The 14,843-nt window shown below is 41.4% G+C and overlaps 1 protein-coding gene across 5 annotated transcripts in view; it reads right to left on the bottom strand.

Annotated features, from left to right (window-relative positions):
- The window catches only part of LOC309386717 (protein NipSnap homolog 2-like), a 291,445-nt gene that overhangs the window by 8,552 nt on the left and 268,050 nt on the right, over positions 1 to 14,843 (bottom strand). For 3 of the 5 annotated variants that reach the window (XM_081942423.1, XM_081942424.1, XM_081942422.1), the window contains exons 2-3: positions 13,519 to 13,655; positions 11,474 to 11,878 (exon numbers count right to left, since the gene is read on the bottom strand). In XM_081942423.1, the coding sequence (XP_081798549.1) occupies positions 11,588 to 11,878; positions 13,519 to 13,629 (402 nt within the window). In that variant the 5' untranslated portion in view covers positions 13,630 to 13,655 and the 3' untranslated portion in view covers positions 11,474 to 11,587. Of the gene's footprint in view, positions 1 to 1,420; positions 1,492 to 1,799; positions 1,895 to 4,492; positions 4,539 to 4,625; positions 4,766 to 9,387; positions 9,617 to 11,473; positions 11,879 to 13,518; positions 13,656 to 14,843 lie in introns of those variants that run through there. The other 2 variants (XM_081942425.1, XM_081942421.1) reach the window with 2 other exon arrangements.

The following is a 14,843-nucleotide window of genomic DNA, read 5'->3' as shown; positions in this document are numbered from 1 at the left end:
TACTGAATTATTCAAAAATACATAAGCTAATCATGTGAAAGCCAGGAGAGAGAAGGAATGTGAGAATAAAAAAAGATCTCATATAATTGAAAAATGGTATAGTCTTTAAAGTACCTTTTCCTTACCTGGTGTAATTTAAATGTATTTGGCTTCAGCTCCTAGAATCTCTTGTCAGCATATCCAATGGTGATTCCAGGAACTGAAAGCCAACACGTGTAGATAGCACCAGGTTGAAGAAGACTGGATTAAAACATGTAACTTTAATTAAGTCCAAGTAGTGAGATAGACAATTTTATTTCATTATAAAATTGTGGTATATTAACATAAAAACCACTCATATTTTTCTTAAATAGTATAAAAGTTGCTGTAATATCAGAAATAAGGAGAGCTCTCCATTTTTTTCTCTCCATATTTTTCTTAAATAGTATAAAAGTTGCTGTAATATCAGAAATAAGGAGAGCTCTCCATTTTTGTAAAACTGGATAATAAGGTATAAGGTAAAGGTTCCCCTCGCACATACAGTATGTGCTAGTCATTCCCTACTCTACGGGGCGGTGCTCATCTCCGTTTCAAAGCCAAAGAGCCAGCGTTGTTCAAAGACGTCTCCGTGGTCATGTGGCCGGCCTGACTAAATGCCAAAGGTGCACAGAACGCTGTTACCTTCCCACCAAAGGTGGTTCCTATTTTTTCTCCTTGCATTTTTTACATGTTTTCGAACTGCTAGGTTGGCAGAAGCTGGGGCAAGTAACAGGAGCTCACTCCGTTACGTGGCGCTAAGGATTCAAACCGCTGAACTGCCGACCTTTCTGATCAACAAGCTCAGCGTCTTAGCCACTGAGCCACCGCATCCCATAATGAGGTATAGCTCCCAACAAAACTGAGCCACTAATATCTGGTGATGAAGCTGCAGAAAACCTTTCAAAAATATAATCCTTCACTAACAATATTATAGCAGCGTCTCAGAGACACAAATTCTTGGAAGAGATAGTCAGCTTACAGAAGCATGTCAGAAACTGGTCTATGTCTGATAATGTTACAGTAGACAATTAGATAATCTTGCAAATAAAAGTAGATAAGAGGAGCTGAATTTTCATGGCAAAGCATCCTGAGAGGACTATATTCCATTAGACCAAGGGACCCTTAAGCATCTACTTTCAATCTCAAAGTCCCTTCCATGTGGCCACTGATTTTTTTTTCATATATCATCAATCATAAGCAGCCTTTTTCATTTTTCTCCCTGATAATAGCCCTGTTTATTTTTACAGGGATGGGGGCATGTGGGGGACTGAGCAAAGTCATCTGCAAAGTATCCAGAATAAAACAGGAGCAAGATCCTTTCTCTTCATGGGAAGAAGGGAAACTCCAGGCCAGAAGTTACCAAAAATGTTAGAAAGGATTGATAGAAATCACTCGGTTTTACCTTATCATCTCGAAGTTTACTCATGACTTCTGTAAGGGCTGGATAGCCACCCTCATATCGCCAGAGATGTACTGAAATCAAAAGACACATATTTAAGTTCTCTTTTCTTACTGGAGAGACATAGGTTGGTTCCATCTGCTGCATCAGATATAAGTGTTCCAGAGAGCATTTGAATTTTGCTGGGTCAGTATTTCCTCTTTCTTAGACCCCTGCAGGACTTGATCAGCTCTCTGTAATCAGCCCTCTGTTAATCTACTTTGTACAGTAGATTTGTTTTTTTCCTCACCCACCCTTTGTAACTTCACATCCAGATTGGAACAAAACATCGCTTGCAAACATTGGAGTAATTTTGCATTCTGCTAAATGTCTTATCTCCTACCAGCCTGATCTTGCTCTCCGTACCACGTGTTCCACGTTCCCACCAATGTACATGGATACTCCTTCCCTTCATGGATCTTTGGCAGAATTTTTTCACTGATTAAAAACAAAACACAAGGAATGCATATAAGCTGCATGCTATCGACTTCACTTTCTTCTGAAGTATTTATAGTACTGGTGACAGTTGATTGTCACTAACATTTTTATTATCTATCAGTATTCAACACACACAATCTGGCTGAATCCTCCTCGAAATTGCATTTTCATGATGTGGTGAAAAATCACTCTAGAGATTGTAAAGAAGAGATTGGACAACCATTTGTCTGAAATGGTATAGGGCCCTGATGGCGAACCTATGGCACACGTGCCACAGGTGGCACATGGAGCCATTTCCTAGGGCAGTGATGGCGAACCTTTTTTGGCTCGCGTGCCACAAGTGGGGGGAGCACAGGGGGGTCGAGTGCGGGCGTGCCGCACCCATAATGCAACGTGCGACCCCCCCAGTGCGCATGCGCGCACAACGTGCACCCCCCCATTTTTACATGCTTTTTTCGCCCTCCCCAGGCTCCAGGGGCTTTATAGGAGCCTGGGGAGGGCGAAAAGAGCCTCCCCCGACCCCCCGGAGGCTTCAGGGACCGTCTGGAGGCTTCCCTGAAGCCTTCGGAGCGCTTAAAACCACCCTCCGAGCAAACTGGCTCGGAGGGTCATTTTAAGCACTCCGAAGGCATCAGGGAAGCCTTGGACGGTCCCTGAAGCCTTCGGAACGCTTAAAACCACCTTCTGAGCTCAGAGGGTGGTTTTAAGCGCTCCGAAGGCATCAGGGAAGCCTCGGACGGTCCCTGAAGCCTTCGGAGCGCTTAAAACCACCCTCTGAGCAAACCGGAAGTGACTTCTGGTTTGCTCGGACGGTGGTTTTAAGCGTTCCGAAGGCTTCAGGGACGGTCCCTGAAGCCTCCGGGGGGGCGGGGGCGGCTCTTTTCATCCTCCTCAGGCTCCTATAAAGCCTCTGGAGCCTGGGGAAGGCGAAAAATAGCTTTTAAAAAGGTGAACTCAGCTGGCCAGCGCGCGCATGCGCGCTGGCCAGCTGACAAGGCAGTGCCTTGCGTGCCCTGACAAATGGCTCCGCGTGCCACAGGTTCGCCATCACTGTCCTAGGGCATGCGAGGCGTTAACCTGTCAGCTCCACTGTGCATGCCCGCGCTGGCCAGCTGATTTTGGGCCTTCATTTTTGGCCATTTTCCCCCCTTTCCTCCAGAGGGCGAAAAACAACCCAACACGCAAACCGGAAGTTTGGGAACGGACTTCCGATTTGCACATTGGTTCATTTTTCTCCGGAGGCTTCAGGACGGGGTCTAGGACTAGAAAGGACAATTAATATAAATCCAACGAAAGAAAAGAGGCGTAAAAGACTTCCTCCAACTCTCTGTCTCTCCCTTCCTCCTCTCCCCCCGCCCCCATCAATACAGGGCTCGGTGCTCCTTCTTCACAGCCCGCAGCTGTGGATGCCTGCAAAGCCAGGCAGGAAAGGAGAAGAAAAGAGGGGGGGAACTCTCCAAGAGTGAGCAAATAAAAAGAAACGTCGAAACATCTGCAGCTGCTGTGGCTGCGAAACAGGACGTCCTCATCTCTTTGTTCCCTGGCATGCTTGGCCGAGGTTCCCCAATCCGTCTCTCTCTCTCTCTCTCTCTCTCTGCGCCCAGAGGGACAGAGGGAGAGAGAGAGACGGATTGAGGGGAGCAAAGAGATGGGGGTGTCTCATTTTGAGAAGCCTCCCTTCTCAAAAGATCACTGAGAGGAGGAAAGGGAGGATTCCCCACCCCACTCAGCGCTGTTTTCGATGGGAGGCTTTCCCCCCCTCTCAGAGCTGTTTTAAGATGCGAGGTCAAAAGGGGGGGGATGTTGCAGGCATCCACAGGGCGAGTGCTGGGGGGGTGTCTCGTGCGCATGTGCATGGGGCGCATGGGAGGAGCATTGCATTATGGGTGTGGGCCTGCGAATGCATGCGACAGCGTGCACGCACAGGATTTTGACACCCGAGGAAAAAAAGGTTCGCCATTGCTGGTATAGGGTTTCCTGCTGGAGTAGGAGGTTGGACTAGAAGACCCCCGAGATCCCTTCCAAATGTTATTCTGTTAAATTCCTAAGACATCTCTCCACGGCATCTTCATACATCATCAATGACTAAGGATCTTTGTGAAAATTTAGATACTTTAAAATCACTTGAAGTTTTCTATATTTGCCTTGGCAAAGGAAAACCTGTATTGTTCTTGCTTTTAAGAAGAGAACTTCAAGAGTATTTCTGCATAGTTAATAAGTGGATATTTCTCATATTTAAATAGCATAATTATGACTTTTACACATTCAGCAGAATGAGGTGGTACAATCCTGAACAACAGTATGCAAAAATCTCCCTGTATGTACAAAAATGCATATGGGGAAAAGGTTCTAGCTCTCTGTTGTACTATTTTTTGTGTGTGAACTGTTTCAACATAGAGTTCAAATACTATCCATTTTATAAACTGAGATAACTTATTCTTGCTCCTTTCAAGTGAGCAGATGAAGTGTTTGCTCAATCATATGTATGTTTATCTAGAAGTCTTACTGAGTTCATAAAATTGGCTGTAAGTAAATATATTTTAGATTTAGAGTCTGATACCTGGACTTGAAAGCATCTAGCTGGATATCAGGACTTACCAAAGTTTGTTGTAGGAGTCTAGACATTCCGGTTTGACATTGTGAACTGAAACATCAAACATTAATATTAAAAGGTTGAGAGTAAGACACAAACTCTAATAGAGAAATATTAAATATAAAAATAGATGCTCACACTGCAATTTATAAAGGCTGCTTGTCTCCTTTTTGGCTAAGAGGTTGGAGTGAGCATCTTTCCTGGGATCAACCTTGCGGACAAACAGTGATTTTAACCAACTATCTTCTCCAGATTGGTTATGTGATAAGGCAAAGCCCCTGCAAGAAATGGTCAAAGAATAAATATATAAATTATGTTCACAGTTAATTCGCAACATTGCATTTATTTTTGTACAAATGTCTTTTTAGGTAAAATTATATTTATATATATTTAAATGTGGATAAGCTTATATGCATGCAACACAGATAAAAGATACACACTTATTTTTTAAAATGTTTACCACTATATTCTTCTGTTTTTAAACTTTTTATCAATATTCTTTATTTTGGTTAAAAAAAAGAAAGCACAATTTTAAAGAAATCTTCTGTAACTAATGTGGTGATATTAGACAGATTTTTAATCAAGACCAGATAGGATAGAGAGAATCTCTGTGGTTACAAAGATTCAAAAATGATTTGATGGCATGTAGTCATAATCAGAACTGCCAACATAAATGATGAAAAAATATCATTCAGATTTTTTGAAAAACAATTGCAATTTATCAACTATCTACAAAGTAAGTAATATAAGTACAGCCACAAATAGTAATCTCATGTAAGTACCACTCTTGTTTCTTAATTCATGTCACAAATGGTTAGACTTAATTGGGTAGCAGTGAATCATACAATAGAAGTGGATAATACAATAAGAATTCCAGGGCCTCATTGTTTGATTTGCAAGAAAGTCCTGTTTCCTAGGAAACTAGCACATCTCAAGGACGTTTGAATTGCCTGTTTGAATTGTACATCGTTATCAGGCATGCTTTTTAACAAAGTATAAACAATGCATACCAGAGCATCTTTACATAGTGCCTTCTACACTCCGGATTTAGTAGCTCAGTCAGAATATTTTTATCTAGCCTTTGTTACCAAACACTAGCCTCTGTCATTCCTTCAAGGTGTTTACTGCATTCATATATGCTATACATGAGTAACCTGTTCACATTAATCTTACTTTGGGGCCTCTAAAAGTGGGGTTTGATGACTCACTCTTTCCAATAAAGAATAGTTTGGATCATCTCGTTGTTTCAGTTACTTTTTTGAGTGCATTCTGAATGATTCCCAGTGTGAATTTATTTATTTTTATTTATCAAATTTATATGCTGTCCATCTTGTGGTAAAGGGAGACACTGAACAGCTATGATTAATAGATATGGATAAGGGATTATGTTTCCCTTATTTCTTAAAAGTGAAAATATAGAGAATAAAATAATGTAAAAGAATATATTCTCTCTCAAAGCTAAACATTTTTTGACTGGGATAACATATTTGGGAGAACCAGGTTGGGGAAAACCCTACAGATGGAAAATTAGAAAGATGCACTGAAACAGAAAAGTATCTAGATCCAAAGAGCATAAAATAGTTGAAACCTTCATTTGAAAGAGACTTGGTGTGGTTGGCTATGAATTTTAAGGATATGGGATGTAAAGGACAGGAAAGAGTTCTAATATAGATTTTTATTTATTATAATCAAGGAGAGAAGCAACTTAGAACTGAGGAGAAATTTCCTGACAGTGAGAACAATTAATCAGTGGAACAGCTTGCCTCCAGAAGTTGTGAATGCCCCAACACTGGAAGTCTTTAAGAAGATGTTGGATAGCTATTTGTCTGAAACGGTATAGGGTTTCCTGCCTAGGCAGGGGGTTGGACTAGAAGACCTCCAAGGTCCCTTCCAACTCTACTATTGTATTGTATTGTATTTTTATATACCCCCCAAGGTTCTCAGCCACTTGGCTTTTCTCTCTCCATTTCCCCCCACAACCACCATATGATGCGTATTTTATCCATCCATCCATCCATCCATCCATCCATCCATCCATCCATCCATCCATCCATCCCATTTCTATATTGCCCATCTCACCTGAGTGACTCTGGTTAGCTAATGTTACAAAATATAAAAGCGTAAATAAGAACAGAATTAAAAACAGAATTAAAAGATAGGGTTAATGTCTTAAATGTTAAAAAGATAGAGAACACTCTCATGAAGCCAACAATCTCCAGGGTTGTCTAACACTCTTCGACTCCCAGGCCAATTAGCAGAGTCAGGTTTTAACAATCTTTCTGAAGGCCAGGAAGAATGGGGGCTCAACCTTACACCCATGGGGGTAAGGTTTTCCAAAGGGGGTGAGCAATGGAAGAAACTGCCAAGTGAAATTCTTCCTGGAACCTACCAGGTGAAATTCTTTAACCACAAGATATCCTCCCTGCCTGACTGGGTGGCACAAAACCATACAATTGGGACAAGATATTGCTTGGGTAACTGTTCCCATGCCATAAATGGCTTTAAAAGTGATTTTGGGAAGGAACTGGACCCATATATATTGGGCAATGGTGGTTGGATTGGATTAATATGGTGCCTAATCCAAGACATCCCGTAAACGTCACATGTGGAATTTGCCCAAGTTGTCCTAGATTTACAACCATTTGTTTAGTGACCATTGGAAGTTACAATGGCACTGAAATAACTGACTTATGATTGGTTTTCACACTGAGGACTGTTGTAGCATTGCCATGGGCATTTGATCAAACTGTGGGCACTTGGCAACTGACATGTATTATGACAGTTGCATCGTCCCAGGGTCATGCGATTTGTAATCTTCCAGCTGGTTTCCAACAAGCACAATCAATGGGGGAAGCCAGATTTGCTTAATGACAGCATGACTCACTTAACTACTGCAGTGATTTGCTTAACAACAATGACAAAAAGGTAATAAATCAGGGCAAAATTCACTTAACAATTGCCTTGTTTAGTAATAGAAATTTTGGACTCCATTGTGGCCGTAGACTGAGGACCACCTGCATTGGATCTTCCTGGTAAATAAAATTCAGAAAGTATCCGATTGCCGGTGTTTGAAATTGACAATGTTATTTAAATGATAAGATTTCTTGGGGAAAAGCTCACTTGATCACATGCAAAGTGATATGATTCATGAGGAATTTAAATGCATTGGGTGAGTCAAAAGAGGGGAACATAAGGAAGTTTTGCAGATGGAAGTTCCATGGTGGGGGTCAATTACAAGCACCTTATTAACATCTGCAATGTACTAAAAGCCCCCTTTTTTGCTAAATCCTTCTGAGATAGCCTGAAACCTTTCCAATGCTCAGCTGTCTCCCACTCAATGAGATCTGTGATGAAATAAACCGGAGAATGTTGTTTTTACTCTGCTCCTATTTGATAACTCCTTGTGTCCATTATTTTTTTATTTTTGCACAATGGTGCATTTTTCAAGAGCCAACTGGACTTTCTGGTTTTTCTTTGAAGACGTTTCACATCCAAGATGTTTCTTCAGCTCCTTTGGGACAACCATGACCTGGATGACTGAGACTCTCCATAGACATTTTGCACAAAGTCTGACCTGTCGGTGCTACATAAAATCCAGGGGGGCTTTGGTGGCATATATCACTGTTAAATAAAGTAATTGGAGAAGAGTCAATTCAAGGGCAGGGAGGTAGTCGATGGGCTTCACACACGAAGTGAAGAGGCAGATAAATGGAGAGGGAATGGCTTGATAAAACTTATATTAATATATTTACACCAGGCCTTTGTCTCTTTCTAGTACAGCATACTAGGAAAGAATTATCCAGTGGACGGCAAGTGGAAGCAGGAAAAAGAAAAGACTACAGTTGTAGGTTACTTTACACAGCATTTACTGAAATGACAGGCTTATTGCATATTATCCAACTACTATTGCTAGACGATACTGAAAAGGTGAACGTAAAGGTTCCCCTCAGACATATGTGCTAGTCATTCCTGACTCTAGGGGGCGATGCTCATCTCCGTTTCAAAGCCGAAGAGCCAGCGCTGTCTGAAGATGTCTTCGTAGTCATGTGGCCAGCATGACTAAACACCGAAGGCGCACGAAACGCTGTTACCTTCCCATCAAAGTGGTTCCTATTTTGCTACTTGCATTTTTACATGCTTTCGAACTGCTAGGTTGATAGAAGCTGGGACAAGTAACTGGAGCGCAGTTCGTTACGCGGCGCTAGAGATTTGAACCCCGAACTGCTCACCTTTCTGATCGACAAGCTCAGTGTCTTAGCCACTAAGCCACTGCGTCCCCAGAGGATACTTACAACCAATCATAAAGATCTCCAAAGTCACTTACAATTTAATAAGAACACAAATGGACACACTGAAATAAAGAGGAGAGTGTTCCTATAATATGGGATGTGGCTGGCGTCTCAAAACTTTGTTTGCTGGAAGTTAATTATGGGGATTTTGAGAAGGTTACATGGGCAGAGGGCATGAACGGGGCATCCTTTCACACGATGACTAAATCATCCCATCCTCCTCTACCCTGACCCATAAACTGTCGGGGGTTTACCCAACAACCCCCCTCCCCACAAGCCACACTCCTCCAGTGCGCATGCGTGTTGCAAGAAACCAACCACTGGGACATTATTAGATGAGGGGGGGAGCATAATAACGAAACTGAAAAGGGTTACATAGATCCACCCTGGGCGCTCTATCAAGCCCCGTCCGCGTCCATGGACGCTATTCTCTGCACGGGGCTGGTGCTCTGCTTTTCCCTCCCCCGCAAGTGCCCAGAAGGAAGGAAACGGGGAGCTCTTAGAAACCACCTGACTTGCCCGTGACCTTGAGGATGACGGCGGCGGCAGTGGAGAGAGGAGAGAGGTGCGCGCGGGACACGCTTCCCTCCCCTTCCTGCAGCTTCGCTCACCTGAGGTAGAAAAGACGGAAAGTGGCCCCCTGTGCAGGGCAGGGGCCACGGCGCAGGCAGCCCCCGCTCCCCCGCAGCAGCACTCCGGCCGCCATCTTGACCACCTACGCTGGGGAGCCAGGTGGCGAGAGAGGGGCGCGTTGCTCCTGGACAGCCACTAGGGGGCCTTAGGGTTGCGAGGAGACGATAGCGAAGAGTGTGTGGAGGCCGGTGTGCCTCGCGCGCGCAATGGGAGACGGGCGGACGCGCGATGAGTCGCGATTTGCGTGAAGGCGCCAACGTGAAGTGACTGAAATGAGGGGTAAATGAGGGAGGAAAAAAAAATTGAGGAGAGCAGCCCGCGAAATAAATCTCGTTACTACTCTGTACGCTACCTGCAAGACTTCTATAAGTTTAGCCATGTTCAAAAACATAGCTCAGCCAGAGCAGGGGTCTCCAACCTTGGCAACTTTAAGACTTGTGGACTTTAATTCCCAGAATTCCTCAGCCAGCTTTGCTTTTTTTTTCAATTCTGGGAGTTGAAGTCCACAAGTCTTAAAGTTGCCAAGGTTTGGAGACCCCTGATCCAGAGGAAATGGAAAAATATTTAACATGGGACACCCCACCACCACCCAAGGATGTGGATTTTTCCCCCTCCCATCTATTTCGGAGAGAGTACAGCCTTGAGGGGGATTTTAGATATAAACACATATATTACCAAAGCAAAAGATGTTTCTAGAGGAATGTTAGATGTTCCCAAAACACGTGCAGGTTGTGCTCTCCCACAATCAATGTGAAGATTTTGATTTAATGCCAAACCAGCTCTTCAGATTCACTCCCCCCCCCAAATATTTTGATTTTTCTTTAAAATTGGGACATTTTTATAAAATGAATATGCTTTGGCTTTCTAAGTATGTCCAGGTATAAACAAGTATCATTCAGTCAATTGAAACTGATTCCCCAAAGAATAAACCAGCATTGGCTGCAGGGGGTTGGACTAGAAGACCCCCAAGGTCCCTTCTAGCTCTATTCTGATTGTTTGCAGTTAGTAGTCAGAAGGAAATCTGCCAGAAAACCCCAGGGCTATAGATTAGAAGCCAGGGTTAAGCCATTTTGATATTGTTGGCAAAAAATAAAAACCTACAAGAGTAGCTTTATAGGGGAGATAGGCTGCATAACAATTGAATAAAGATCATCACAAGACCCAAATTTGTTTCACGAAATTGTGATTGTATATCACAATACAATACACAATACAATATTACAGTAGAGATATACTTTTATTAGCAGTGTACTGTGTAGGAGAGTATTTAGGAAAATAAAATTCTGGCCAGGAAAGTTTTGGCCAGCTATCAGGCATACTGTATGATGAAAAAAGTTTGATGATGAAAATTGCTATCCAAACTTTTTTTTTAACCAAGCGATTCTCATGTTATCTATAAATGGTTAAAAAATAGTAAACCCTTAAAACAGCAGTACTCATACAAAGCCAAACAACTAAATTGAATAGGCTTCTCCGAAGTTGAATGCCCCATGCTTACAGGAAGCAAGTAAGTTTCAGTTCGGAGAAACATCAGAGTAAACAAGTTACTATTTCCAATAAGATACAGTATTTCCTCATCATTTTGTTTGCTTCTTTGGCTTTGATTTGCTTGTTTATTATATCGGTTGTAACTGAATTCTAGTGTCTTACTGTGTAGGAAGTTAGCACCCACCCTTCTGCTAGAAAAATGAAATATTTTAGGAAATATAAAAAGGGCAGAATATTTCCCCTAAAAAGAGAAGTAGAAACTCAGCCCTCACCTTTGTTAATGGGCCATTAAGCCCTGGGTCAGTCTATTCTACATAACAAAGATCTACCCCATTTCATTGTCCTTCATTGCACAGGTTGAGAACCGCCGCTCCAAGGCATGTGATTCTGTCTGCCAGTAAACCATCTTTCCAAACAGCCTCCATGTTTCCAGTGTCTTTTTCCCCACTTGGAACTGAACCTAGATGGACGTTTCTTCCAACAATTGGAACTGTTTAAAACATTCAGTTTGTACATTGCTTTTATGTTCCTTCAGGCAGGAGTGAACATATAGTACTTTAAAAATAAATGGTGACATTTTATTGCATGTACACACTAACTTCAGTTTATTATTAATCATGCTTCCTACATAGATCAATAAAACTTTTTCCTTGAGACAGGCAGAGAAGTCCCAAATTATTTTCCAACTTTTCATTTATCTGGAGAAGAAACTGTTAGTTCTTGGAGTTTTTCACTAAGAAAGCTAGTATCTCTGTCAGTCAGATTTTCTGTGTCTGAGACACTTTCCAGGAACATATGACCTGCACACCGTTTCCCTGTAATGGGATCAATTACTTTCCCAACCTTGTACACAATCTCAGCAAGCTCATGTTTCACATTCTTGCTTTTTCGTTCAGGCAAAGCTTTCAGAAGTACAATGTCTCCCTCGATGCACTGTTGCTCAGGATCATGAGCAAAGTATGTTTTTCGCTTCTTGTAGAACTGTAGAAGAGGGAAAAGAGTGTGAAGATCAATGGTTGGTAGTTGCGTTATTTTGGGAAAGATTAAAATCATGCCTTCAGTTAGATGGGTTTACAATCTTTATTGGGCATAAGGATTCTGATATTCAAGAGCACCTGAAATTTGAATTGGAAGAAATGCCATAGAAAATTATATTGTTCTTTGTCCTGCTTAGTTCCAGGGTCTACTTTTTTGGTACTATGCTGGCCTAGTTCTTACAGTAAGTTTATTGGCGCACAATGTGGCAAAGGGTATCATTTTTCAACTAGCTTGTTGCAGAGCCTGATTTGGGCTGTGAGGGAGTGGCTAGCTCAAGGTCACTCAGCTGACTTTTGTGCTTGGCAGTGGTCATGGGAAATACCATATAAAATACTTCTACAAATGTGAGAGCTTTGAGTTTAAAGACTGCAAATAAAAAAAAACATAAAAGTTTATAAGAATTAGTGCAGATACATAGTATGCCTCCATTTATTTTACCCATGTAACAATTACATGTATGTAATTTAGCCTGAAAGAGAACTTACTGGTGCTATCCAGTGAACTTTCTAGATTGCAATCATTACTCCTAATTTCTCTCCTAATTTGATATTTTATTCACTGGCATTAATATTGATAAACAATACTGGTAGTAACAGAAACAGAGAAAAACAGAATAACAGAATCTTCTAGTCAAGATTCTAGCTCAAGCAGGGAACCCTATACTATTTCAGATAAATGGTTGTCCAATCTCTTCTTCAAAACCTCCAGTGATGAAGCATCCACAACTTCTGGAGACAAGATGTGATATCCTTGCTTCGATCAGATTGTACCCAAACATGAGAGAAGAGACTGAAATAAAGAAGACCCCCTCGATGTTTACCCACCAGTATCTGATTATTTAATAGTATTTGTCTGGGCAAGTACAATAGGAATTTTTTAAAAAAGGTAATGCAATCTTAATCCAAAGCCTACAATTGACATTCCCAGCCAGTGCTACTGCAGTGTCATCTTTGTCTCTTTATCTCATGAGAAAAGGAGACTCTTAACAGATCCTCAGTGTTGTAGAAGATGCTGACAGCAGATAGATAGATAGATAGATAGATAGATAGATAGATAGATGATAGATAGATAGATGGATAGATAGATCAGACAGACACAACTAATTGAACTAATTTTCAGTGCCACAATTCAGTGATAGATTTATAAACTTAATATGTACAGAATTAATGTTCTTTACTGTTACCCGTAGCCAATTCAATATATTAGTTTTTTCTGGGTATCTAGAGATCTGAGAATCAGTTTTTGTTTTAAAAACAACTTAAAAACTCTAGGGTTTGTTTGTTCTTTTGCTTTTAAATTTTAAAATAACATACTTAGATAGAAACATTACAAAAATACTGTCAGATCAGATAAAATTACCTTGAATTAACTGCATGTTAGCATTAAGAGTAGGACCTGGGATCAAGTGATTGAAGACCACTTTTTAAGACACACGGCATCTTATATAATCCTAGCATTGTATTTTTATGTTATCTTTTTTCACTAGATCTCATAATAATGATTTTCTCAGTAACTCCATAAATTAGGCAATGGTGAGAAATGATTCTTCAAGCTTACACTCCCGGCTCTGAATAAATCTTTACCTTTATTAAGTAAGGGTCCAGTACCAGCCTTGTTACTCTCACTTTAGCTGTCTGGTGCATTTTGGTTCCAATTACTTTCCCTATGATCCATCTTGCATGAACAGCAGACATGACTTGATTGCTATCATTCAGCTATCCTGCAAAACAAATGTAAGCAAAATTTTAGTAAAGAACTTTCATGCATTGTTGAAGCCAACACACCTGGAAAACCTTCTGCTAAAATATAATTTTTCCTAATATTTCAACTTTCTTCTCAAGGTTAGGAGTGATTATTTATATGTTTAAACAGTTATCCATCTCACATAATTGTCTATCAGCATCTTAACAAGATTAAAACAACAACCCTGCTAGACAATTCCTTGACATCTAAGAAAACTCTCCATTCAACCGTAACAACAGTATTGTATTTCTTGACTCAAATACCCGGGGGAACAACCAGGTCTTCAATGCCTTGCAAAAGGCTAATAAGGCTGAAGTAATCTGAATCTCCAGAGAATGCTATTCCACAGGGCAAGTGGAGCCAGGGTTCATAAATACATTATGTAATAGAAGGGACTGGGAACCTACACTCTCTACTACAGATAGTAAGATGGGCAGAAACAATGGGAGAGGGGTATCCCACAAATAATCTGGCCCTATGAGTCATTATAGATAATGACCAGCACTTTGAATTGCACCCAAAAACCTACTGCAAGCCAGAACAACTTGCGAAGCAGGATTACAAGGAATGCCAAAAACTGCCTGTACCATTGCATTCTGGACCAGGGGCAGCCCCATGCACAATAGGTTACAGTAATCCAAACAAATGACTAAGACACGATTCACCACAAGCAGGTGAACTGCTGGCCCAGGAAGATGTGTGCCATTGATGCACAAGACAAATCTGTACAAGACCCCTCTCTGGGGAATTCTGGGAGTTGAAGACCACCCATCCTGAAGTTGCCGAAGTTTGAGAAACACTAGTCTAGAACGTGCAGGAGTCAGGGGCATTAGGCATAAAAGTCTATAGAGATTCTCTGTTATTCAGGTCATGGTTGTCCCAAAGGTGCTTTTTGAAAGAGAAAAGAAAGCCCTGAAAAAGCACTTTGGGGATCATTACCGCTTTGAGTTATTTATGAAAATAAAAGTGGGATATTAAAAATTAACCATTCTGACATCAACGTTAAAACTCTTCTCTAAGGGTAATCTTAAAAGAGGTGCCGGGAGGGAGATAATACTCGAAATTATCTGCCTCCCAGTACACTTCCCACGAATCCGCCGTTCCCGCTTGGTTCCCAGCCCCACAGAGGGAGGAAGACACCGCTTTCTCCGGGTTACCGGGTAAC

Source organism: Natrix helvetica (assembly GCF_964273705.1).
Source record: "Natrix helvetica genome assembly, chromosome: 2".
In the NCBI taxonomy this organism is placed as follows: domain Eukaryota; kingdom Metazoa; phylum Chordata; class Lepidosauria; order Squamata; family Natricidae; genus Natrix; species Natrix helvetica.
The sequence above is the reverse complement of the archived record's forward strand: the minus strand, read 5'-3'. Positions and strand labels throughout refer to the sequence as shown.